Here is a 27,943-nt window from a genome sequence, read left to right on the forward strand (position 1 = left end):
CATCAACCTCAGTACAGCAGCCAGGGTTCAATGGCACTCAGGGACATGGCATCCTTATGTCTGCAAAAAGGGGTGCTTACATCAGTGGAAGACTAATTAAGCATATGCACATGCAAGGCAGCTTATGTCAATCTAACTTTGTAGGCCTAAGAGAAGGGAAAGTACAGATAGGTTGAAGGTCATGCTGACAAGGAAAACAACAGCTGGTAGCTACATGGAGGACAGCAGTTTCACACTAACATCAGTCAAGTACTGAAGTTTTGCATATTACTATGTGAAAGGAGAAAAGATTGAGGTCATATGATCAATGCTGTCCCCAAAGTGTTAAGGCACCCATGAGTCCCTCCCCCAAATCTGCAGCTGTGATCTCACACAGTGAGCATGAAGCCCAGGCCATAGAGAAGCAGGGTGGATGGTTCAGGGCAGTACCCTTTGCTCTGACACAACTCCAGTGGGGGGCTAAGAAGTACACTGTCCAATGTCCATGAGACACAACAAAACAAAACTGGTCCACTTGTCATTAAAAAGCCCAGAACCCTGTTGTGCAGGAGTATGGGTATTAGGAACAGAGTGCAGGATCATTTCTTCTCATTGGGCGTGCCTGATGAGTTCTGAGAGTAGAGCTCTGCAGGGTACTGCTGAAAAGTTGCCATGTTTTGTGGTAGAACTGGTCATTCTTCACAACTGGGTGATCAGAAGTGCCCTTTGTAACTGGTGAAGTTAAACAACATGGCGTTTTGCTGCGCTACAAAAGCTGAATGATATGGTTATCACTGGCTACTTTCAGCCCAGCTGCAGCTATGGAGAAAGCAAGAATGTTCCAGTATTAGAGCATCTTACGCATGGAGTCTACTAAAAAGGGAAACTGACCAGAAAAGTCCAACCCTCATCAGGAAAAGCCCATTGTCCTGAGAACCAGGCCCTAGTCCCTGATTCCAGTGACAACTCCTGTTGATTTGAACTGGGACCAGAGTTAGGTTCTCAGCACTCAAGGGCTGCAGCACAAAGATAAGCCAGGCTGAGGTAGATGAGACTGGCCATGCAATGGGAAGAAGAATAAAGGCAAAGATAGGGAAAATTAAAAAAGGACAGAGAAGTGTTGATTCCAGTATTTGGGACCTGCTGATGATGCAGAACTTCAATTCAAGTGCACTATTATCATGGTAGCAGTAAGGCTGCACTAGGAGCATTTTAGTACCACATACATCCAGCATAGAAAAGGGTGCTTGCCCTTGCTAACTAATCCAACATATTTGAGGCTATGTGGAGAAGGAGTTACTTAAATATTACACCCCACACTGCGTTGGGCCTTTATCCTGAAATCCAGAAAAAAACCATGGTAGGCTCTGAGGTATCTACTAGACATTTTATGACCAAAAGTTTAATTGTTCAACCAATAATAATATTAGAAAGGAAAATAACACACTGAAAGTGAGATCACAATACTAAAGAATTAGTCACTTTACAGCACGTCTATTTCAATATATAGATACCAGATTTTATTTTTATATATATATTTGTGTGTGTGTGTATATATATACACACACACCAACTGTCCTATAATAGTAATGGCATATATAAACCACTCCAGGAATTCTTACCAAAATTCCCCTCAATAAGATGCAACTTTACAATGGAGATTTCTTAAAATGTTTATTTAGGAACAAAGCCTGGAGGCCTGCGAGTGTCATGAGGACCCAGTATTAAGAAGAGTTTTCACACTGTTAGAATAGAGTTTTGAATAAGTTTGAGAGTCAGACAATGTAAGGGTTAATACTCAATCAGGCAAGACACAGGCACAGCTTTGCCCAAACTTTAATGAACTGAAGAGGATTTAGGACATATGACACAATACAATAAAGAAACTAGCTTCCTTTCTTCTAACTTGCTGAAGACCAAACTTTGTTTCTCACAGTGTGGCAAAAAGGCAGAACAGAAAGGAATCACCCCATATCACCCACCCCATCCTCATCTCTGGCAATTTTGAGAATATCACTAGTGGGCAGTACACATTTAAGGACTAAGCCAAATAATACTGTAGGCAAGTTGCTAAGCCCAACTTTTAGGACAATGGCACTTTTTAGTGCCTTCAGGAAGATGGACATGACAAAGAGGCAAGGGAAAGTTTCCCTTTAAAGTGTTAATAAAAATATAGCACCCTGAACTTTTCAATCCAAGGTGAATAGCAATGAGAGCTTTTAAAGGCAGCACCTGAAAACAGTTCATCTTGTTCTTTTCTATACCATCCCCTTGATGCAAGGAGTTAAGATTTCCCAGCCCAAGAAGCAGCACCAGAAAATGCTGGCATTAAAGGGCTGAAAGTTATGCCTCATTCAGGTAAAGATGGGGCTTCCTGACATTGTGGCATTTTTACATGATCTCAAGTTAATTACATCCCTGCAGAGTGACATGTCACAGTTAGGATCAGAGTTGATCACGTTCATGAACAGATTAACTCTTCTGTTCCAGGAACCAGTTTTTCCTGGTCATAAATTCACTGCTAGCACTGAAAGCACAAAAACCACCAGTGCCAAAGAGTTTTAAATAGTAGTTTTAAAAAGATAGGCTGCATAAAGCACAATAAACTGACATCCCACCTTTCCTAGCTCAGCTCTTGAGCTGAGCAAAGAAAGCCCCAAAAATTTGACCTTCTGCAAAAAGTTCAACTCTATGACAATGTGGTGCTTGGAGAAAACAGCCCAAATACCAAGCATCTGAGACACAAACTCACGCTAGTATTACCATGCATTAAGCAGCATGTGCGACTGGATTCTCCAGTGAAACTAGAGCCTGTTCCAGCATCTAGCCTTCCTGAGTTTCTGCTCTGATTCTCAGAGATGGTCATAGCTGCAGAGAAGGCCCAGAGCGGCATGCGCCGTGGCGAATGCTCCTCGGGGAGTTACAAGGATCGACAGAGGGGAACACTCAACAAAAGACAGTGAAAATTCAGAAAATAAAAAGTGACAAGGTTTTGTCATAAAATTATAAAAACATAACTTAAGAAAGCCCATAGCTGACAGCGTTCAGGCTATTGCTGTAAGAAGTCTAGAAAGTCTAACAAGACTCTGCTCCTCTTCTAGTGAAAATCCACCTGGACAAAGAGAAAGGGCAAGAGTAGGAATTATTGAAGAACAAGAGCACCAGATTTGAAGTACACAGTAGATTCAGCTCCACCTGCAGTCGTGTGACAGTCAGTGTACTTGCACCTCCCACCCTTATAGGAGTACAACATGTAGTACCTACCTCACTAGGCTCCTCTTCCCCAGAATAATTATGCCTGCTAGCTTATAGGGGGAATTATGACAATTTAAAAAAAGAAATGCATCATCTACCCCTTTGAAAGCAAGCTTGTTATATAAGACAGCACTAAAGTAAACTAGAAAACAAACACTGCAGAGCTGAAGAATAAAGTCAGGATACCTGCTCCCTTTGGCTAAGCAGTATCACATCTTATCCCAAGAAGCGAAATCCTGATTCCCTGGGCCAGTTATTAAAGCAAAAAATGACAACTGAGTTAAACTCAGATTTATGTGCTAATGTCCCCACTAACCAGGCTGTGAGGGAAATAAGTACAACGGCCTCTGGGAAGTCTTTGTATTTCCATTGATGATCTCCTAGAACGTGGCATCGCAAGCACCAGATGTCTCAATGCGATCCGCAGTATCCGTAATATCACAGGCTTTCTCAGATACTTTAGTGACTCAAGGTACCAAGAAAACTTTATGGAGGGAGAAGTGTTTTCAAGAGTATTTGTTCCAAGTGCCATCAACAACCTTTTTAGGGAGACCTACGCACATTGATCTGGTAATTTTCTGACACTCTTCACTTTTACACTGCAGTTCCTTTGAAATGACAGGAGGAAAATAACTATCCTGATCCTATGGCTGTGAACAAAAATCTTCTCTCATTCTTGAAAATACTACACGTATGTGCACAAATTCTGCTTAATTGATTAGAAAAATACCAAGTACACCTACAGGATAGGTAGAAAGTCAGAGCTGGGAGCAATGGAGAAACTAACTACACCATGTTCAGACACCAACTCCAGAAGCTTGAATTTTAGGACATTTTAAATGAAAACACCGGGGGTTTTAGTAATGACAATAAACCCGATTTCACAAGTGCCCTGCATCTGCAGCTATCTGAGTTGTGGGAGCTCAGCACCTCTGAAATTCTGGTTCATTGTTTTGACATAGGAACCTGTAGTCAGAACAACAGCTGAAAGAGTGATAGACACCTTATCTGCCTTTAAATAAGGGGCAATCAGACAGATGAGCCTATAGATAAATACATGTGATCACAGCCTAAGAACGCTAATTACAGGGCTTTTTTTCCTTCCTTTTGAAATGTTTCTACACCACATTTTTTTCCTAAGGTTTCCTTATCAAAACAGCAGCTTTTTAAATCCTCAGCTTCCCTCTCTACTTGGTCTAACGTTTCAGATCATAGTTCTATAGAATTAAATCTAGTAATTCATTAAGAGTCTCTTATTTCAAGAATGCACAGTACATTTGTTATTTAAAGAAAAAACCAAACTCATACACCTTTTTGTACTTTGCTGCATGCCCACTTTGCTAAGAAAGGGGATCAGAACTAGCAACAGTATTTCCAGACACAAAAATACCATGATCACTCAGAATGCCTCTGGCATATATGCATGAGCCATGCAAGCTGACTCATGTCATGCCAGTATTTTCCAGACTGATTTGAAGAGATGAGATGTCAGGAGGGAAGGAATGAACAGATAAAGGAGGAAAGAGACTGACGTCATGTTTTAACATTACCAGGAATTAGTCATGATTTACTGATGGGAACCTCAGTTCTGTGATCTCTGAGTCAGGCGAGCTGCTGCCACTTCTATCGCTGTAGGTGTCCCTGTAGAAGTCAGACAGCTTTAGGAAAGGGAAGCTCTAGCAGAGATTACACCACAGGACTTTGTTGTTTTATAGTGAGCACAGACCCTTTAGAGATCAGTCTGCACATCATGAGTTAGAGGGAGCTGGCTGTAAGCGTAGCAGGTCGCAGATTCTAGATGACACTCTGCTGCTCTTGTCTTTAAAGGCAGGTATCATTCCATTCAATGGTTTTTCTTGCTTAATTTTGTGGAACAGCCATCAGTGGCCTGGCTGACCTCCAGCAGCCACCACAGCTTCTCCCCAGGCACTACACAACCAGAATATCAGGGAGCTTGGCCTTTATTTACTTCTGAACAGACTTTTTTGAAACCTGAACCCTGCATGAAAAGTTAAGAATTTCTCCCAAGAGAGACATGCAAAACCCAGTAGGACACGTGTCAAACAAAGCATGGTAAGACTAAAGTCTGCAGTTTCTATGGGAATGAGGCTAAATCACAATGACATGGTTTAAATTTAGGGTCTATGCATACCCCTTGTTCTTTGCAAGGGTCTGATCCCCTTAAAAGGTAAAACCTTCAAGGTTGTGTTGGGCAGAATGACTCCACAGCCCCCCATGTAGGCCAGAGTCTTCAAAGCACAGGTTAGCCCAAGATGAAGGAGATGAAAGAAGGAGTGTTGGAAGTATGCACTTGATGACTTTGTGCTAGATATGCTGGGATCCCCATTCCTGTCAGGTCATGGAGTCCCCAGCCTTAGTGTTACAGAGTCAGCCATGGCCCATTAGAGTGCTCTGTACTATGGAAAGTTGGGCACTGAACTAGGATACTATTTCAAACCTACCTAGGTGAGAGCCTGCAGCCCTTCTGTAGATAATGTGTGAGCCTCCCTGCAGAGGCCAGCAGGAGGCCAAAGTACGGGGGTGACGGCTTTATGGGTCTGGATAGGAACTCTGGGTGATACTGAACACCAACAAAAAATGGATGCTCTAAGAGAAGAGAGAAAAGCAGGGAGCGTGTTAGGTTAATTCTGAATAATGAGTCTCTGAGAAGATCACCAAGCTGCCACATCTCATGTTGGAGGGCCTTTCTGGATAACCTCCTCACATCTTACAGCTGGCATCTGCTGCTGACAGACTGTCTAGAGCAGATGTTCTCAACCTTTCTCCTTCTGAGGCTCCCCCTACATGCTATAAACATTTCACAGCCCACCCGTGCCACAACAGTTTTTCAGTAGATTAAAAGCCAGGACCGGTATTAGGGAGTAGCAAGCAGAATAATTGCCCAGGGTCCCAAGCCACAGGGTGTCCCATGAAGCTAAGTTGCTCAGGCTTCAGCTTCAGCCTGGGGTGGAAGGGCTTGGACTTCATCTTCAGTCCTAGGCAGCAGGGCTTGGGATTCGGCTTTCTGCCCTCAGCCCCAACGAGTAACGCTAGCCCTGCTCTCTGGATTATTTGGGCGAATCCCCTGAAATCTGTTTGCAGCCCCAGGCTCCTCGTTGAGAACTGCTGGTCTAGAGAACGTCATTAGGATCTGAGCTGCACGGCCAAGCTGACAAACTCAGGACCTCTGAGTTCCAACCCCAGCTTTGGTTTCTTCTGCACTCTGGGAAGTCACCTCCTTGCTCTGTCCTTTGTATTTCTCTGTCCTCTAACTCCTAACAGCCATCACTATTTTTTACTTCAATAGCTCTGTTTGGGGAACAGACTTGAGATATAGAGATCTTGCCCTGAGCCCATAGAGAAGCTGCCATGTCAGACAAAAAACTCTCGCCCTGACACACACACACCCCAACTCCCAACACCCAACACCAATTCAAGTGCTCACCTTCCAACTCGACCACTTCCATTCGCTCTCCTTCCACATCCTGGCCTACGAATTTCAGGCCCTGCTCTTCAAAGAAGCATTTCAGTTCTGGATTCACCTGAGGAAAAGCAACAAAGTACACATGATCTCTTATGCTCATGCTCTTCAGTGAGAAAGCTTACAAAGCCCAGAACACACCAACTGATACCTCAAATCTGTGTCTGTGTCTCTCTTCCAAGAAGTCATGATCTCCATACAGTTTTCCTGCCCAGAAAGAGAGGACCTTTTACCTTCTCCTTAATTACATCCAAAGTCATGGTAAACTCCACTTAATGATGTTTCTACTCCTCTTTAACCAATTACTTTATAACCCCAGCCTATTTCCCCACCATCTTCCTCCTATGTATCCACAAATCATGCAATCTGCACTGCAGCATTGCAATAGAGCATTAGTCAGCATTAACTCCTAGGCATCCTGCCACCCAGTGGGATTTACAGACCTGAATTAGGTACCTAACTCTGCGGAGCCTAGGCACCCATGAAAGGGATTCTCAGAGACCAGCAAGCTGAAAAGAGGGCTGCCTAAATTAGCCAACAGAAACTCTGAGGAGGAGCAGGGTCTAAGCCCCACCTTCAGAGGTAGTCAGTTACCTGTCTTCACTCAGTATTCAAATCCTGGAGTCAGGCACTTGGCCAGGTCAGACACCCCATTGCTGCCAACAGCTGAGGGATTAGCACACTCACCTGTGATCTGAGACACCTGTTTTCAAATCCCCACTCTGCTGGTTTTGGAGCAAAGACTTGAACCCAGATCTCTCACATTCCAGGTGACTGTCCTAGCCACCAGGCTATTCGGTGAGAGTCTCTCTCAGTCTCCCCTGCTGAAGTTGTTCCATTTTGTATAAATAATTAAATATATAATCAGACCTGAGAGAGAGAGAAGGTGAGAAATGGATTCTGTAGTCTGGTGGTTAGAGCACCTCCTGGGGATGTGGGAGAGTCAGGTTGCAGTCCCTGTTGCAAATCAGGCAAAGTAGGAATTCAAACCTGGGTCTTCCACATCCCAGGTGAGCCACTGGGCTATTTCAGTACCATGGGACAGAGACATGTGTTTCCGCCCCCACGCCCCAAAAAATGTGTTCTGAGCACACCTACTGGATCAGGTCCCACAGGCGAAATAGGCGAGGAGTGCCTTGCCTGAGAATGGTGGTAGGGCTCAGGTATGAGCTAAGGCCCCAACCAGCAGAAACGTAGGCATATACGGAATTCAGGCATCTACAGCATAAGGCAGCAGCTGAGTATCTCGGTGGTACCTGAAGTGACACTTATGGCTTAAGGACCTTTGTGGATCTAGCCCAGAGTGACTGGTTTCCACCAGAACCTACTTCTTCCACAGTACAAGGGCTGATGTTTCATTTCCACCACAGAATGTCTAAGGAATGCCTAGCAGACAGCAGTCTTAGCCATTTTTTTTTTAAAGCATTAAACAATCTGGCTAATTTTCTATATCTCACTTCTGCCCCACTCGACACACTGTGTTCTCATGAATCATTTCAGACACTAGAAGGACCGAGAAGATATAGCAGTAAAAAAATCCCATACTCATGATCGAGTTCTTGGTTTGGAAGAGGGTTCTTCTTTTGCCAAGCCTCATGGTCCCACCCATTTGCCCAGGATTATGTTCTGGCATGTCTATGACCTAGGGGAGATTATTGAAACAGTGAACTGTGACAAACAGGAAGAAGAAAAACAAAAAACAAAAAACACCCAAACAGGATTCAAATGCAAACATCCATAGGACAATGTAAGAAAGACAAACAGAAATCTGTCTTAAGCAGCCACTCCAGGGGCCCAGCACAATTAGACATTTAATTGAGGTGTTCTTTTAATGAAGACGCAGAATTGTATTTAGTAGCTTTGGTGATATTTTGGGGCAGTTTCAGTACAAGAGATAACAAGGAGTCCAGTGGCACCTTAAAGACTAACAGATTTATTTGGGCATAAGCTTTTGTGGGTAAAAAACCTCACTTCTTCAAGAGATAGTCTCATAATAGTTGCATCTGTACAGATCCCAATGTAATCAGGGTAACAGGATTCTAACTGCAAAATCAGAGTCACCATCATTATGTGGTGGCTAAACTTACAAACTTGATATTTTAAACATACTCCTTTCCAGAGTCTGAGAGAAAGGAGCACTGTAAATTATTGTAGCTGAGGTCACAAACAACCCCAATACTTCAGTTTATTGACTGGGTTACTTAGCTGAGATTTTTATGGACTTGCAGCCCTAGTTCTGAGTGGACAGATTCAGTTGGCTCAAGAAGAAAATGTTAATGTTTGAGTAGGTTAATATTTGGCACTGTCACCACTAACTTTCTCTCTGTTTGATCATATCCACCATTCCACTATACATTTTGTTGATTGCTCTGTAGAAGTCATCCATGCTCAAAACTGCCCTTTAAACTCTCAGGAGTAAGTTCTTTGTTTTATAAAAATGCATAGATGGAAAAAAACCCTCAGTGTCTGTATATTCTACAGCATGTGAACCCGCTGTCAAAATGACAAATTGACTTAAGGTAAACCAAACAAGGACATTTATTTCCAAAATAAAAGTGCTCAATAACACAGACATCAAGAGATGCAAATTCCAATTTCAGATATTTCAGTACAAGTTTGTTTGGCTTTATCTATGCACAGAGAACACTTCCAGCTTTGAAGTGGGTTCAGAACAAATCAAACTTGAATCACACTATACTCACCACTGGATGAGTAGTTTTGGGGTCAAATTCTGTAGAATTGGCATCTGTAAAATGACATTCTTAGATTAGAAGCAAGAAGTCACACACTGAACATGAGGAAGATAGAAATGAATCCCACTCCCATACTCGTGAGCAGTACCAACTTATGCAGGGACCACTTGTGAGAGCAGAATCTGTCTCAGACACCAAACAAGCCCAGATGTATTTATTAGTCATCTTAGATAATTCCTTCTGAGTCTAGGTAGAAGTTGCCATCTTCCTGAGGACAGCAAAATCATTTGTGACATAAGCAGTGTGGGAGACCATTATGAAATACAGTAAACCAGTTTCCAATTTGCCTTAAGCATCAGGAAAAGAAACGCTTATTTTCTGGAAACTGAACCTTTTGTTTCACATTTTAATTCTAATTAGCAAGCAGACTTGAAACTGGATTACAATATTTTCTAGTATATTTGTATCTATGGTGACAAGTATCTGGTTAGCTTCTAGCTTGATGGACTGAGCAAAGTGGGTACAGTTTTCCTTTAAGACTGGTTCTTGGAGACAGATTTTTCCCCAAAAGCCATCTCCTACCCACCAAGAATGGGGAGTAGCTACAGCCATCATCCCAATTAATCCATTAATAACAGAACTCAGAAAGTTAGTTATCACTGCAATTACCTTCCCAGCCGAGAACACTGCGCGCAAACTCCACAACTGCAAGCTGCATCCCCAAGCAAACTCCTGTAGAAAGAGCGGAGAGTATGAAAATGACAGCCGGTAGTGAACTGTGAGGGTCTCCCAGATCATGCAGTAATGCGAAGCTCTGCACTTTGGCACCTGCATAGAAGTCTACAACACACAGAAATATACTGATTTATAGAGGAAGCATGTCTTGTGGCTACGGCACTGACTGGGACTCAGACCTGGGATCCATTTCCTCCTCTGTCTCAGAATACCTGTGAGCCTTTGGACAATTCAATTGCTCCCTGGGTCTCAGCTGCCCATCTGTAAAATGGGGATAATATTTCCTCTCTTAAACTACTCGTCCATATGGTCTAATTCAATTGTAAGTAAGAGTCTCTGCCCAGACAGCTAAGTGTAAAGCCCAACACAATGGGGTCCCCATCTCATTTTGGGCCCTATGTGCTACCTTAATACAGATATTAACAACTTCTTGACAGACACTGGCAGCAGTCATTTATATGCCAGGGCTGCACTGGAGAGTAAGGTATCTTTCTTTGGTATATGGAGTCAGAACACAGTAGTTTAAAAAAATTATATATATTTTCACACACAGTTGTGAATCAAGAACAATATTGAGTGCCATACTGTTAGTTTCCCTTATCTTTTCTCATTATATGCATGCATTCCAAGAATAAAATCATGGTGGAAATTATTACAATCAACCATACCCAGAAGAAATTCAGGTTTCCTCGGGAATATTAAACATTTTAAATGCTGCCTTGGTGCTCTGTTAGTTTTAAGTGTTAGTCATTAGCTATAGTATAATATACAAAACACCTGCATCAAGAGACACTATGGGGTTAAGAAAGCATTAGCACATTAACAGTCTAAAGCTTGACTGATCCACAATAGAGAGGTCTCTTATCACAGAACTAGGGTGGGATTCAAATTTTGAATGTACACCTGTTGGTTCCTTGCTTCATACTGTTGGATACGTTCTATTTCTCACCTAACAAGGGCTTCTTCTGTTTTCTTGCCCAGGAAATAGCTTGAATTTTCCCTTCTGTTCCTCGAACGCCAAACCCACCTGGAACCAGGACTCCACTGTACAAGGGAAGGGGAAAAAGAAAAAAAAAGATCCAGCTACACGAGACTTGCAGTTTTCCATACCCTCCAAACAAGTATTGCAGCTCTTCTGCTTTAAGACCTTGGAGTTAAAAGACCTGACCAATTCATTTTACTACCAAGATTTCTTTGAATATAACTGCATGCACAGTAGTGAAAAGCCTTAAGGTGCTTATAAATGACAAGGAATATCTGTACTAAAATAATCTGATGAATGGGATTAAATGACAAGATTGCCTATGACAGCAGGGGACTGGACTTGTTGACCCAACAGGTCCCTTCCAGTCCTGTCTCACAATTTTAAGATGTCTCTGCGAGAGCTGAAGGATTTTGTAGGCAAACACTTGTCAGAGCAACATTTATAAAAAAAATGTCTAGTTTCTATGTAATAAATCTCTTTGGACAGACAAACATAATATGGGCTGTAACACAAGAGGCAGTGTGGCCTAGTAGACTGAGCACTGGACTGGAACTTAAAAAGAAAATATAGGTTCTGTTTCCAGCTCTGCTACTGGCCTAAGTAGGTGCTGTTGGAAAAGTCATTTCCCTGCTCAATACTCAGTTTCCCCATCTGTAAAATGGGGACAGCAATCTCATTTAAGAGCTACAGATGAAGTGTGCAGTGTAAGTGCTAGGTGTTGTTATTACTGCTGCTCTTCACATGATCAGAAAGAGCAGGACCACATATGTAGAATAGCATATGTGTTCCGCAACAAATATCTGTTAATCAGTCTATTGCTTAGAGACAAATCAACTAAACTGTAGCACAACATGTCCCAACTGCAATCACAAAAAATACAAGGATTCTGCAGGTGATTCTTTGTATTACTGACCAATGGCAGGAAGTGGATATCTGCTTCCCTAAATAACTGATCACTAGTCATGACCCGCCACTGCTCACATGGCTCACACCACCCCCCTTCCCTGAAACCTAGTCTCTCCCTTCCTCCCCCAACGTCCCTCTTTCCTACAAAAAAACAAAACAAAACAAAACCACTGATCTCACATTTGTGCCCTCCTCTTTCTCTCAGCTTTGGCCATCCCTTCAATCTTCACCCTTCCTCATCCCACTTTTTCCCCAGTGGCCCTTCCCATGCCTCATGCTGCCCCGCACCCTTTCTCCTTCTCCTCCTCAGAACCAGCCAGTTGTACACATAGCTAGTCTGTGTAATCACATTGCTATTGCTGTCCCTCCCTCCCCAATTTGTTTGTTACAATTATGCAAAATTATATTGTAAACTCTGCAGGTCAGGGGCTCTCTCAGTGCACAGTGTCCCTGAGTACAAGCACTTCGAAAATGTCAGCAATACCAAGGGAAGTCAGATCCTCTTTGAGGAAAGGCCTATGGTTATGAACTGCTTACTCAGCACTACAGAGTTTCTGCCAGGCCTCGTGGTATCGGACTGGTTCTTCTTGTAGAGTAGCTGGTTCCAAGTCTGCAGAATCAATATACTAGGAAGAAATCCAGGAATAATCACAATGAGAGAGACTGGCACAAGACCCCCTCCCCTGATACCAAATCCTGCTGTTTAGTTTTCATTGACTCTAAATGTATGAGACTCCCTCCCTGCCAACACAGGATTGTTTCTTATTGCACATTTACTAGTGGTTTGCTTGGTCTGATTTTCCACCTGCTAGGCAATATAGCTTCTTGTTCATAATCACTACAGCCTTTAGTTACATGTACAGACACCCCGCTTTCAGGAGGTCTCTCTACCTCACTGATCAGGTTGGATGGTGACTGATAAGGCCTGAGTACTAAGTAAGGCTGAGGTCCATAGGTTTTAGACTGTATGCAACATATGAGCCACAGAGCCACACAACAATAAGGATAAAAAATTCAAACAAACAGTCTCCTTAACAGCATGTTCAATTTGCACACTGAACGTGGCAGGCATCCAGGAGAACAATTAGACTGTATTATGATGGCACATATGAAAAAGAGTTACAGTTCTGCAGGCACTCTTATCTGTAGCATCTCCTGACTTCAGGGAGTTTCACTTTTCTCTTCTCTCTCTTAAATAGCTCTTTAAGCCCCTGTGTAATGCCTACGTGCAGAAGTCCCCTGCAGCACTTAGAATCCTGTGCCCATAAGCCGGAGAGTCCTCAATCACCGACTACTGTTACAAGCAAATCCTATCAATAATCAGAGAAGAGAAATGATGGAAGGCAGCCCAGCATTTTGTACAACAGGCATTAAGTGCCAGTGCACAAGACATACTTCACTAGTCCTATTACAAACAGTGGTGCTACACACCTCCTGGATACTACTTCATATTTAGAGGCAACATGGTTTAAAGAATTTTTTCTTTAAAGTTTCAGATGAAAGATGGCAGACATTTCAGTACTGCAAGACTGTTCATGAAGCTCAGATGTGTTCCAAGAGGCTTACAGAGACAGTCAGTTTCCAGCTGGTGTCAAGATCACAGTGGAATACTAGGGCAGAGTACCATGAAGCCTGACAGTGCCACCAAGTTAGTCAGACTACCCTACAAAGAATTGGTTATAGTAAGGGCTAGAGGAAATTCAAAACGAACGCTGGCCTTCCCAACACCACCACTCAGGCTCAACACTGAACACCTAAAAAAACCAGACAGTGCACATGTATTATATAGATCCTGTTCTGAAAGCGGGAGGTGGTTTGCTATTAAGTTGTATGCATGTAACATATGTCTGGACGCTGTAATCCAAGGGGAATGAGTTATAATATTCCCGTCTGCTGAATCATTCTTAAAACTGTGAGGTGTATTCTAGATGTGTGCACAATGGTAAGCAAGAACAATCTAGTTAAGACACAAATACTACTCCAGCTGGGAAGGGGAAAAGAGAGAGCATACCTTTATCTCAAGTTTGTGGTTGATGGCCAGTGCAGAGTGTTCCAAAGCTTTGATGACAGAAGCATAGGAATCTGAGAACTTGGTGTATTTGCCAACAAGTGCAATGGAGCACGTCTCTAGCAAACGATCATATCTAGAAACACAAGACCAAAATACAAGGCTTGTTCATTGTTAATGGGAATTGATGGGTACTGAGCACTTTTTAAAATCTGTCCTAATGGGAGCTGGCCTGATAGCTGACTACTTTTAAAAAGTCTGGCCTTTAAACAGTTGTTATTCTGAATGAATGACAGTAATCTGGGGACTTCCACTATTTGATAGAGGAAAGAAAAATTCTGCTAAGTAGCCACAGAGAAGAATGGTTTGGGAGAACAGGTAATTTCTTACCTTTATTTCCAATTATTTTGGTAGGTTTTAGTTTTGTTTTGCTTTGTTTTTGATGAGCTTAGTTGTACTACATCCAAAATAGGTATTAAATTTATTAAATACAAGTCAGAGGAAAGCATAGTCAGTTTTGTTTATCTTGCACAGTACTGTCCTCTGTGAATTTTAACTCAGTCCATTCCAATGGCTGAGGGAAAAGAAGACTTCTAAATCCCATAGGAGTGCAGATTTCAACAGCCTGGCAGCGCAAGATGTTACATTCTTGTTCGCAGGATCTGGAATGCCACGGGACTCTCTGGGCCTGATCCTGATCATTCACACTCTCAGTGAAGTCAACGAAAGATGCAGGTACTCAGCACTTCTGAAATTGGGCCACTTACTGAGGTTCCAAAATATGCCTGCAAGTGCCTAACTTCAGGCACCCTGCTCTGAAAATACTGACCCGAGTTATTGTAAACTTGGAGAGCACAACTCTTGTCAATCTGAATCCCTCCAATCCTTCCATTCTGGACATTCAAACGCCTTTCTGTTTCGCCTTTAACAGCAACACCCATACATAGTAAAGGGAATACTGAAAGGCAGCCCAACTTTGGTACAATGCTGCAATAAACTGTCAGTGCACTAAACATACATCACTAGTCACATTAGTATCCAGAACACCACTATGTATAATTTGCTTTGCCTTTGTAAGCATATTTATGTAGCACAGTCATATTTAATTTAGTTTTCACCATCCAGGTGATTAGAACATATTAGAATTCTAGAGCATTAGAATACTAAAGGAGCTGAAGAGATCTGAGTCATTAGCAATTATCTTTGAGAACCCAAGGAGGACAGGAAAGATCCCAGAGGACTGGAAAAGGGCAAATATAGTACTGATCTATGAAAATGGGAACACTGACAACCCAAGGAATTACAGACGGTCAGCTTAAATTCAGTATCCAGAAAGATAATGGAGCAAATAATCAAATGATCAATTTGAAACCACCTAGAAAACATTAAGGTGATAAATAACTGTCAACATGGATTTGTCAAGAATAAAACATTAGGTTGATTTGATATGCAATTCTTTGTCAGGGTAGCAAGCCACTTGGACAGGAAGCAGCAGTAGATGTGATATACCTTGACTTTAAGGCTTTTGATATTCTTTCACATGGCTTTTTCATAAGCAAACTAGGGGAATATAGCCTAGATGAACCTAATATAAAGTGTGTGCACCACTCCTGGAAAACCATATTGAGAGAGTAATTATCAGTGGTTCACATCAAACTAGAAGGGCACATGGAGTGAAGTCTCACAGGGGTCTATCCTGGGTCCAGTTCTATTCAATATCTTCATCAGAGATTTAGATAATGGCATAGAGAGTGTACTTATAAAGTCTGCAGATGATACCAAGCTGGGAGGGGACTGCAAGTGCTTTGGAAGATAGGATTAGAATTCAATACGATATTGACAAACTGGAGAAATGGGGTCTGAAATAAATCAGATGAAATTCAATATGGACAAATGTAAAGTATTCCACTTAGAAAGGAATAATCAATTGCACAACTACAAAATGGAAAATGACTATATAGGAAGGAGTAATGCAGAAAAGGATCTGGCGGTTATAGTGGATCCCAAACTAAATATGAGTCAACAATGTAATATACTGTTGCAAAAGAAGAACACATCATTCTGGGATGTATTAGCAGGAGTGTTGTAAGCAACACACAAGCAGTAATTTTTCCACTCTACTCAGCATTGATATGATCTCAGGTGCAGCACTGTGTCCAGTTCTGGGCACCACACTTTGGGAATGATATGGACAAATTGGAAAAAGTTCAGAGAGCAACAAAAGTGACTAAAGGTCTAGAAAACATGACCTATGAAGAAATACTGAAAAAAAACGGGTTTGTTTAGTCTGGAGAAGAGAAGACTGGGGGAGGAGGGGAGGACATGCTAACAGTCTTCAAGTACTTCAAAGGCTGCTATAAAGAGGAAGGTGAAAAGTTGTTCTCCTTATTTGGTGAGGACAGGACAACAAGCAACAAGCTTAAAATTGCAGCAAGAGAGATTTAAGTTAGGAAAAAGCTTCCTAACTGTCAGGGTAGTTAAGCACTAGACTAGATTACCTAGGGAGGTTGTGGAGTCTCTGTCACTGGAGGTTTTAAAGCACAAAGTAAGAGAAACACCTGTCAGATTGGTTTAGATGATACTTTGCCCTGCCGCAGTGCCGGGGAGTGGACTAGATGACCTCTCGAGGTTCCTTCCAATCCTACATTTTTATGATTACCCTCAACTACCGTACTAGAAGCTGCTGAATCTTAAATACACCCATGAAAATTTGAGTTCGTTTCGCTGTTTTTCTCCACTAGCTTTACAAAGTAGTTCTGCAGGATCACTCATTTCTCACCCAGACACATGCAAAACAGATTGTATCAGTGGCCTCTATTAGCTGCAATGAAGCAGGGATGAGTCTGTATGGTAAAGGTGAATCAAGGATTGTTCCTTTACAAGTTTCTGAAACTTACCATTTTCTTATACCTAGGCCCTACCAAATTCATGGTCATGAAAAAGCATCACACACCATATAATCTGGTCTCCCCCTGTGAAGTCTGGTCTTTTATGTGTTTTTACCCTATACTATATAGATTTCATAGGGGAGACCAGCGTTTTTTCAAATTGTGGGTCCTGACCCAAAAGGGAGTTGCAGGGGGTCACAAAGTTATTTTGGGGGGTTGCAGTATTGCCATCCTTACTTCTGTGCTGCCTTCAGAGCTGGGTGTCTGGAGAGTGGTGGCTGTTGGCCAGGCACCCAGCTCTGAAGGCACCACCCTGCCAGCAGCAGCGCAGAAGTAAGGGTGGCAATACCATACCATGCCATCCTTACTTCTGCACTGCTGCTGGTGGCAGCTCTGCCTTCGGAGCTGGGCTCCTGGCCAGCAACCGCTGCTCTCCAGATGCCCAGCTATGAAGGCAGTGCCACCACCAGCAGCAGCACAGAAGGACAGAAGTACCCCAAGTTCCCCTACAATGACCTTGCGACCACCCCCCCGTAACTCCTTTATGGGTCAGGACCACTAAAATTACAACACCGTGAAATTTCAGATTTAAATAATTGAAATCATGAAATTTATGATTTTTAAAATTGTATGACCATGAAATTGACCAAAATGGACTGTGAATTTGGTAGGGCCCTACTTATACCTCATGGAACATAAAATGTTGAAAGCTTCAGTACATGCCTGAATGTTGACTAAACTCTGATTTCATCATTTCCCTAATGGTGGGATGTGTGTTACCCTGCTCTCCACAGGGGTACCAATATGTGCCAGGGAGTCCAAGGCAGAAGACACACCAAGAGACAGCTGCTTTGCTGGATTAGAAGTGAAATACAGAAATAATGATGATGATGTTGTTGAAATGCCTCCGATGATTCCTAAACATACATCAGTAAGTTATAGTAAGGCTGGCCTGTTCAGAATAAAAAGGAAAAATCCTAAAGCACACATTCCTGTTCCCCTTTACATTATTTTAGACATGTTTTGAAGTAGTACCAGATTACAGGCAGAGGATACAGCTCTAAGGAACTCAGTAAATAAACTGCCCAACAGTATCTTAGTTCTCTGCGTTGTTGTTGTTTTTAATAGTTAACTATCTAAAAATAAAATTTATTGTTGTGAAAACAGACATGGTGTTTTGGGGGAATTTGAAACAACACAGGCCTTCTGGGGAGCCATTCCCCAGCTGACCAGCGAAAGCCAGGGCACGATCCTATTACAAACTATCCTCGGAGGAGCCCACCTGTCAGCCATCTCCTTCCACTTCATGAGCATCCTCCTGGGCTGCTTCTCGATGGGAAGGTCAAGCCTGTGGCGGAAGTAATCAACAACTCCCTGCTCCTCTAGTAATAGAGGAACCCGGTAGATGGAAGAGACATCATGAACACAAATGACCTGTTCATAAAAAGTGAGGGTCATTAAAACATATCCATATGTATCTACAAATGATCCTAGCAGAACATCAGACAACTGGACACTACTACTTCCTTCTGCCTCCAGAAGACAACTGCGTGATCATTTAACAGTTACTCAAAATGAACAAAAACTGATTTTGAATTCAAACAGCTTATCAGAACATTCTTCCTAAATGAATGGTCTAGCCATAGCAGCTAGAGTTTGCTGATGGTGCCTCATGAAATGTGCAACTAATGGTATGAAGTAGGAATGAGCAAATCCAGTTTCCAGTTGAATGCACAGGGAAACAGAAATCTTAAGACTATCATAAGGTAAGATCTACTCTTTAAAATAATACTTGACATTGTAAGCCAGTTCCCAGTCACTAAGTGTGCACTTTACAGAACACCCAACACAACTTGGCTGTCCTCATCCTTGGCTCTTTCAGTAGAGAGATCACTGACTGAATGGGCCATAGAGGTTGAACGCCCTCCCATGCTCCCTGTTTGTTTTGCACAACTGCATCTGGTCTTGAACTGATATCACAAGCGTTTTGGGGTAGGGACTTATTTTAGGATTGTGCAGTGCCCAGTACAATTGAGCCATTTTCTGACTGGTGCCTCTAGGTACTACTATAATATAAACCAGTAATAATTGATCTCTCCAGACCAAGACTGAGGCATGTATGCAGGGCTCAGAGAAGCTTGTACTGTTGTCAAGAGAATTTGACAACTTTCACCACAACTAAATTTACAAAAAATGTTCTAAAAAACAGTTAATTTAAGACTAGCCAAACCATTCCATAGGGCTGAGAAGGGGGGTTATGTCAATATCTCTAGTCCATTCAACTCTTCGTGTTTCCAGGGAAGGGATTTGACTTGTGACACCTGTCCACTGGGAATAAGACTACACGTAAAATCTCACAAAACGTGCCATTCCAACTTTAAAAGTCCTGCTTCCTCCTGGATTCAAATGGAAGCTAATTCAGTTCTCCACAGAAAGAATTAAGCAGCAATTATTTCTCCTTATATAGTAAATAGCATTTAGCATTAAAGTGTGATTATGGTTCAAAAGGAGAGTATGAAAGAAAATGGCACCTAGTCACTTTACTGAAAATTCAATACATTTTACTTCTATCTGCCCTGCAGCTAGATTTTATTCTAGTTTACACAGCAACAGAATTTTTAGCCAAGATCCAAATGCAGAACTGGGGACAATGCCTGAACCAGTAAGACTCAGCCTGATTTTGCAGTGCTAGAATTTAGAAAACTATTTTTAAAGTGAGCTAGCTTAATCTGGAACACTTGAGACACAAATATGGTTCCCCATGAGGATTTCATAAAGTGACACTTTAAAGAGTTCTCTCTTTTAGTCTACAAAACACTTACTGGTCTAGCTTCATCTTTTGTTCATACTCAATGATTTATCTACTGACAATAATGACTGCCGATCATTTAACAAGGATTTTCTTGTACATGAAAGACATCACACTTTGGAGTGAAAAATAAATGTGTTGCAGATAGCATTAAATTTCCCTGGATAATCTCTTCTTGTGCAATCTGTCACTAATGTGAACAGGCAGATAGGAGCAATGCCCAAGTATGACCATTAGACAGCATATTTGTACAAGGAGCAGTGTGCAAAACACACTCACAAATCCCATTACATGGGACAGTGCATAGTCTTCCCTAAATGCAGACGGAATTTGGAAGGTTAACAGGTCTCAAGAATAGCCATTGGGAAACAAGAGAAATCTGTGCAATCCCATTTAATAATTGTAGGTTTATTGTACCTAGTGTACTTCTGCCTGTTCAGCCAGGTATCAGGCTTACACAGAGAGGAATTGACAAATGAGAGACACGTACTTAAGAACTGGAGAGAGGACAAACATGTAGATTTTTAGGCTATAAAAAATGCAGAGCTAACACAGAGGAGCTCTAGGCACCAAACAAAATGCTGCCCTTAGCATCTGACAAATGGCAGAAATACTGGTTATAGAGAAATGGAGAAAGTACAGCATTTTGTACCTGTTCTGGTTCTACATGACAGAACATAGAGATCTTCTCCTTTACGGAGGTGTCCAGCGGAGTGGAGCATCTGCACACAATCTAGCAGAGAAAGCAGCGATATCAAGGTTGTGAAGCAGAACAGCAGCACTCAGGTATTAATCTGACCGGTTACTAAAAACAATTTCTATGCCAAGTTCCTATCTTGGATTATTTGTTATTATAGTTTATTACTTCTATACCACCACTGGTATACAGCCGCATTCTATCATCTCAAGTCCAATTTAGATCAGGAAAGGTTGCTGAAGGATGCAGCCCCACACTTTCCAAATGAATGTAATACAGCAAAACTTACCAAGTCTGGTGAGAGACCAAGTCCTCTGAGTTCACGAACACTATTCTGGGTAGGTTTTGTTTTCTGCTCCCCTGTAGAACTTGGCTAGCAGTCAAAGAAGACCAAAATATATTATTGAACTAATGTCTAGATGTGCATATGAGTTCAACAGTCATTCAAGCCTTCAGGCCCTATGCATCATATTGTTTTAATTATGAGTCAGGAACCCTGAATTTATGATAGTCTTTCCCTCATTTCACCGCCAATTTAATCACACACAGACCCAGAGAGACTGCAGGGTATTGGGGAAGGGAGGAGGGAAAACATGAAGACTTTAGCTGGATAGAAGCTCAAGGTACCTATACCTGTGCATGCTCCCTGTATGTGAATAACATTTTACTCTTAGAGTGGAGTGGGGAAAAGTGAGAGAAGGGAGCCTGAGTTAGTTGTTCCCCACCCCCAGGAACATTTAGCAGATTAGCTGGCCTGCTGTACCTCATCTATATCCAATAATGCTGGATAATCACATCAGGTAGATGTTTCTGCTAAAATGATCACTAGTGAAATATACAGTGGTATTGTAGCAGTGTTGGTCCCAGGATATAGTAGAGACAAGGTGGGTGAGGTACTCTCTTTTACTGGACCAACTTCTGTTGGTGAGAGAGAGACAAGCTTTTGAGGTTACACAGAGCTTCTTCTGTTTAAGCTCGAAAGCTTGTTTCTCTCAGCAATAGACGTTGGTCCAGTAAAAGATCTCACCCACCTTGTCTCACCAGTGAAATAATTAGCGTCAACATTAACTGTCACTGTTAAAAGTTTCAGAGTTAAGAGGATTGTACAGCAACTTCAAAGCAGGGGAATTTGTGCAGATATCTGCACCACCAACTTGCTTTGGGATTATGTTGTGCAGATTATAAAACAATTACTAGTGACTTGACTAGGTTTTAATTTAGCTTTTAATCTTCATGTGTAGCACCCACAATTTATTTCCTTATCCATTTGACATACATTGATTTAGCTTTTCTTTTGTACAGAGTCTAATAACATTTTGCCTTGTTTATTTGATTCTCATCTGCATCAATGATTTCAGCTTCTGCACAGTCTCAGAATAGCTTTTCTTAGCTAACTTTAGATTCCTTTTTAAAGCTGCTATGGTCCCCAGGAAACTTCTCTGTCAGATCATCATGAATTAAAGGACACTCAAATCTGAGAGTCTACGCAAGGTTACAGTGTCAATTAAAACCCTCTTACTGAGGGAGACAGTTTAATCAAATTTAAAATGTACATTACATCAGAATGTAACTTTGTAACTAAAACCACTCAAACAAAAAAAAAACCACAACACTTCAGGGACTGCCTGAGAGAATATCCTGGAAATTACTGTTTTAAAGTTTGAGAAGTTATCTGATTTATTTTGTAAGTCTGAGATTACATGTCGTCTTATAGATTCTGCGTTAAGAGAGGCTGTTAAAAGGGTACTAATAAACATAGAACTCAATTCTCTGTTCCGTTGCACCTTATGTAGTCTATACCAGCACAAATTGGGTTAAAATGGTATCTACTCTGATTGATAGCATTTTACAATCACTTTACAGAAGTGTAAATGGCTGCTCAACATGCAGGAAATGGGACACTAGACTCCCAGAGTGCACTCAGTTATGAAAGACAACAGAAATAAATATTCCAAAATTGTGCAAGAAATACAGAACTTCACATTTGCTGAAATTCCCAATTATTTGCTAGGCATGCAACAGTATCCTTTGGGAGGATATAGGTATTGTAGGCTAGTTGTGAAGGTATTGTAGGCTACATCTCCACATGTTCTGAATTCTTTCCTTACGTACACACTTATGGTTTGCACTACAAACACACACTACATAGATATCTTTCAGTATATGTGTATCTATACAATATCTCTAAACAATTTATAAAATAAACCCTAATTATAAAAGAAATCCTTGGCCATCACAGCTTTTCATGGACTTACCTGGGGAACTAGACTGACATGAATATTACAGAAGTTCTCTCTTTTAGCTTTGAACTGGAACTGGCGGAAAGCCTCGATGAAGGGCATGCTTTCTATATCTCCCACTGTTCCACCAAGCTAAACAAAAGAAGATCATTTAAAATAGCATCAAACTTCTCATAACTGATACTGCCCAGTATATTTCTGGTCTCTTCACTTGGTTTAAGAAAAAAAGGAAAACAGCCTACTGCACAGCCAAAATCATTGTCATTGTGTGGACTCTCAGAAGAAACAGCAGCAGGATTTTTGCTGGGCATATGGTTTCCTTTAATGAGATGATGGGTATTGGATGATGTGTTCCATGGCATTTTTCTGTTCCTCTCAGACAACTGTACGTGGCCACATGCAGTGTAAGCCAAGCTGGCCAACAGAGGGTCCTTGGGACTCCACACTCTTCCTTCTATCCAACCATTATTTTAACCCCTTAACACCTCTTCTTATGACAGTTTGGATTGCAGAAGAAAAGCAGCTTCCCACAAGGCCAATGCTGCCCTAGGGCAGGGGTAGGCAACCTATAGCACATGTGCCGAAGGAGACACGCGAGCTGATTTTCAGTGGCACTCACGCTTTCCGGGTCCTGGCCACCAGTCTGAGGGGCTCTGCATTTTAATTTAAAATTTTTAAGAAGCTTAATTTAAAATTAAAAACCTTATTTACTTTAAATACAATAATTTAGTTATATATTATACACTTATAGAAAGAGACCTTCTAAAACATTAATGTATTACTGGCACGCCAAACCTTAAATAAGAGTGATTAAACAAAGACTCGGCACACCACTTCTGAAAGGTTGCCGACCCCTGCTCTAGGGATTGATATGCAAGGACATTTGATTCACATGCCTTATTACCCTGGAGTCCAGGCATATTAACTCTGTGCTGAAATTGAGCTCCAATGCCCTAGGAAACAAGAAATCCAAAGTACCACCACTTCTCCCTGCCAGAACACCACACTGACATGCACACAAAATGGGGTTTGTTCTTTTTGAATTGTCCCAATCAATAAGATGAAAAAAAAATTAACAAAAAAACAAACCAACCCATTCTCTACAAGGTTTAACTGCCAGTGCACAGTTCAATTTACTCTGCATGAGAATCAAGACTAAGGAGGGAAATGCTACAAACCTCAATCACACACACTTGGGGTTCAATGCCATCTTCATCCACAGGAATTCGTGCCTGCCTCATTACCCACTCCTGGATAGCATCTGTGATGTGGGGGACAACTAGAAGAGAAATAGGGACAAAGGTTAAAACCACAGTCTACATAAACTGCAGTCTAAAACTCATTGTGTAGCAAATTGAGATTAACTGGCCATTGCTTCTCATTCACATCTAATGTTGATGTGTCTTTTTAATCAAAGCATTCCTTTTAAAAAGTGGTAATTCCTAGCCATGACCTTTCAGATGAGGAGATGTAGTCCCACTCCACATCTCAGACAACTGAGCGTGATGTTTTTCAGCTGAAAGCCTCTAATACAAACTGCATTATATGCAGAGCGCGAAGAGTTTCGTTATTTTAAAACTGTCTGTGAAAGGAGTTTTACGCAAGCAGACAAAGATGACATGTTTAAAAAAAAAAAGAGCGTAACTCAGTTCACAGAGAATGCAGCTTCCATTCTGAATCACAAGAGCAGGAAGGCAGCTTTAAATGTTACTAGACTGTGTCCTACCGTATTATTTAATGAGTTATAAAAAAGCAGTGGCCCACCTTAAATCAGCCACAAGATGTCCATGATCCACAAGATACTGGCCTGAAAATGAGATTATTTGTATGCTGTGCAGTTGTAGCCATGATGGTCCCAAGATATTAGATTGACACTTTGGGTTTGTTTATACTAGAAAGTTGTCCTGCTTTAACTACAGTGATACAGTTAAAGCAACACCACTAATGTGGGCAGTTATATCACTATAACGGTGTTTCATTTTGGTATAGCTACTTCCATATTGGCACAGACCAATACTATGCTAGTATAAGGCACTGCTATACCAGTGTAACTGCACCCACACTAGGACTTGTGACATTTTAACCAATATAGTTATACTGGTACACCACTGACTGCTATAGGTATTGCAGTACAACTTTCAAGTGTAGACCAGTCCAAAGAACTATTCAGTGTCCTCTCTGTAACTCAGATGAGAGGAGAGAGATGAAGAAATACTCAAGAAAGGGGCAGATTTAGGTTTATATCTACAGAAGGTAAAGCGAAGCATTGCATCACCTTGGACAGTTTTGCCCAGGTAATCTCCCTTCCTCTCCTTGTTGATGACGTATTGATAGATTTTCCCAGTGGTCAGATTATTGTCCTTGGTGAGACGGATATCAAGGAAGCGTTCATAATTGCCCAAATCCAGGTCTACCTCCCCTCCATCATCCAGCACAAACACCTCTCCTGCAGCAAATGGTAAGATGGAAAAACAGAGAGTCAGCTAGACAAAGTACATGCAAGCAAGTTGTTTTTCTGAGGCATCTGAAAGAGTCCAGTGTAACAAGACAGCTTTTTGATGAAATAGTTTATTTTATACAATTAAATATTTTTAAAAGAATAGTTAATAAAAATAAATACCTCATAGATTAGAAAGTGGAATAGGATTAACGTGTTAAAGAATAAATCACTGCACAGCCTGTGTATAACAGACAAGATTCTGAGCTTATTTATGAGGACATAAAACTGAAGTAAAGCCCCTGAGACCAGACTTTCACTGAAATGTATTCTAACCCTTAACATCAATCAAATACATCTGTAAGGAAATATTTACAAGTTCAGCATAGTTATTTTTTAATGGAAATAACTAGTATTAATATTTGTTCTATATACTCTCAGGGTGAACCTGCACATTACAAAGGCTTTAAAGAAAATATAGAAGAAGATTTCCTTTAGAGGCAAACAGTCCTCAGTACACCTTTCTAAGAGATGTTTGTTTAAAGATCACAAATCCTCACCAACATTGTCTTATCCACTTTCTCTAGCTATTCATCTTTCTCTTTTCCCTCTCACTCAAAAACAGTTTTTTATTTCCTTCTTATGCAGATAAAAAGGTTTGGGCCCCCACTAGGCAAGTAGTCAGGTCCTACAACTGCAACAAAAAGGAGCTACCTGACAATACACAACTTTCACCTGAAATCACTGATGCATGGGAATGAGCCTTTGCTAATTTCAAACCTTCATGCTGGAGAAGGTGTAAGAGTTACAGAATAAATTGTTTATATCAGAATATGTCCCCACTCCCCACAAAAGCCTAGGACCATAAAAAATTAAATTAGAGGATTTTTATGAATGCAGAGTTCAGCTTACCATGCTCATAAGGAGAGAAGGTCCCTGCATCAATATTAATATATGGGTCAATTTTAATGGAAGTGACGTGTAACCCACATGATTTCAGGATCGTCCCAATGCTGCTTGCAATGATCCCTTTCCCAATCCCTGAGATGACACCACCTGTGACTAGAATGTACTTCATTTGTCTAAGGACCTAGAAAAGAAAATATTCTTTGTTAGACAGCAAGATCTCTCTCAATTTAAGTGGACAAAAACATATGGCCAAACCGAAAGAAGAACGTTCTCTGAAAATATCTGTGGAACAATAAGAAAAGTATAGGAAGATTAAAATCTCTGCTCTGTGAATATGTTCAAAGCAAGTATTCACAAACAGAAGGGGGCACTGACATCTACTGGACTATCAATAAGCTATGTCTAGTCCTTTTCAAACTGTATGCTTCACTACCAAATGCTGTGTGTCATGGAAGTCGTGCTGCTCCAGTTAAGTGAAGTCCCCCGCCATACTACAGGAGCAGAGTAAAAGAGCAACAGAGTCCATATTTAAATGGTTGAGGAAATTAGGCAGCGCCTGATATCTACACTGCATCTGGGAAGGAGCTTGCCAGCCGGGGGTTGCAGGGCTCAGGCTAGCGCACCTAATCTTGCTGTGCAGACACTGCAGCTGGGGCTGGAACAGAGGCTCTTATGCCTGGGAGGATTAAGGAGACTAGGGGACCGCAGATCCTGGGGCGCTGCAATGTCAAAGCACCATCCCTGCAGCTGTGTCTAGCCCTCTGGCACGTGCCCTGCTGCATTACCGCGGGCAGAACCCATTGTGCTAGGCGCTGTACAGTGACCCTCTGCCCCCGGGGAGCTGGCAATCCAGAGACCCAGGCACTCTGCCGAGGGGGCCGGGCTAGCACCCAGCGGGGTCGGGGGGGGGGGGGAAGTCATGGCCACTGGGGCAACGAGACACCCCTCCCCTCCCCAGCGCCCGCCACGCCGCCAACACACCTTAGGGCGGGCCCTGTCTTAGCCTCGCCCCCAGCTGGGCCGCAGCCCGCGCGCCCTCCCCCGGCCCGGAGCTGTCAGTGCCTGAGGGACCCCCTGCCGCCCTCCAAGAGACACCTCATCGCCCGGGGCCGCACCCCGCCGGGCCGGGCCGGGCCCGACCCCCCGTCCGCACCCCCCGCCTAGTGGCATGGTCCCGCCCGCCCGCACGTTCTCCCTGCCAGCTGCCGCCATGGTCCCGTCCTGCGCCTCGCTCTCACCGTGCCCGCTGGGCCCAGCGGCGGCGGCGCGAGGCAGGTGTGCGCGCAGGCTCGAGCCGGCTTGGAAGTGAAGCGAGCGCACGCGGCTCGCTGAGAAGACGCGCCTGCGCAATGAGCTCCACCGCTTCAGAATCGGCCGCGCTCCTCACTGCCGGGGAAGCTCTCGGCGAGGGGGCGGGGCCTGGAGGGGGCGGGGCCAGTGACTGTCGGGGAGCCCGGGCTGGGCCCTGGGGGGGGCAGTGAGAGCTGGGTCTGGCTGCCAGCTCGGGCCATGGCCAGCTGCCTGCCCCGCTGCGGAGCCTGTGGCTGCACTCGCCTGCCCCCTGCCGGCCTCTGCCCTGCTCTGGCTGTGGTGCCCCCACCGCAGCCACCAGGCCGGGAACATGGCCCCCTTCGGTTCCCTCAGAGCCTGGGCTCTGGGCCGCTTGCCATGGGCTTCAGTTAGCATTGTCTCAGGTGCCCAGTGCCCTGTGTTCAGGGCAAGGCTGTGAGCCCTGCACTGACCTAGCTCAGTGGCATAGCCAGGTTCTAACATCGGGCGAGCGAACACATCAAAAAAGGCGCCACCCGACATATCAAATTACTAATTACAGACTTTTAAATTCCTTAGACATATTTATTTGTACTTAAAATAAAAACACAAGAATGATCCAGCCACGGAAGGGTTTGCACAGCTGGCATTT

The 27,943-nt window shown here is 42.6% G+C and overlaps 1 protein-coding gene across 1 annotated transcript; it reads right to left on the reverse strand.

The window, feature by feature from the left end:
* Positions 1 to 1,639: 1,639 nt before the first annotated feature.
* Positions 1,640 to 27,366, reverse strand: CTPS1 (CTP synthase 1). The gene is made up of 19 exons (XM_030539050.1): positions 27,261 to 27,366; positions 26,026 to 26,203; positions 24,952 to 25,122; positions 23,855 to 23,955; positions 22,692 to 22,808; positions 20,726 to 20,809; positions 20,392 to 20,472; positions 18,213 to 18,364; positions 14,046 to 14,178; positions 12,572 to 12,660; positions 11,093 to 11,187; positions 10,078 to 10,140; positions 9,418 to 9,461; positions 8,261 to 8,357; positions 6,867 to 6,922; positions 6,680 to 6,776; positions 5,697 to 5,841; positions 4,785 to 4,875; positions 1,640 to 3,091 (listed from the first exon to the last, which is right to left on the reverse strand). Exons 2-18 carry the CDS (start codon positions 26,189 to 26,191, stop codon positions 4,791 to 4,793), a joined length of 1,776 nt encoding a protein of 591 aa, XP_030394910.1. The 5' UTR covers positions 26,192 to 26,203; positions 27,261 to 27,366; the 3' UTR covers positions 1,640 to 3,091; positions 4,785 to 4,790.
* Positions 27,367 to 27,943: the final 577 nt, after the last annotated feature.

The sequence above is a fragment of the Gopherus evgoodei genome, chromosome 20, assembly GCF_007399415.2.
Source record: "Gopherus evgoodei ecotype Sinaloan lineage chromosome 20, rGopEvg1_v1.p, whole genome shotgun sequence".
Lineage (NCBI taxonomy): Eukaryota > Metazoa > Chordata > Testudines > Testudinidae > Gopherus > Gopherus evgoodei.

Bases quoted from the DNA above. Each gene is read 5' to 3' on its own strand.
- CTPS1 (XM_030539050.1), bottom strand. From the start codon at position 26,191: ATGAAGTACATTCTAGTCACAGGTGGTGTCATCTCAGGGATTGGGAAA. The intron at 18,365-20,391 runs GTACAAAATGCT...TTTTATGAACAG, and splicing joins GTCATGTAGAACCAGAACAG to GTCATTTGTGTTCATGATGT. The intron at 14,179-18,212 runs GTGGGCTCCTCC...TTGTGTTTCTAG, and splicing joins TGGAAGGAGATGGCTGACAG to ATATGATCGTTTGCTAGAGA.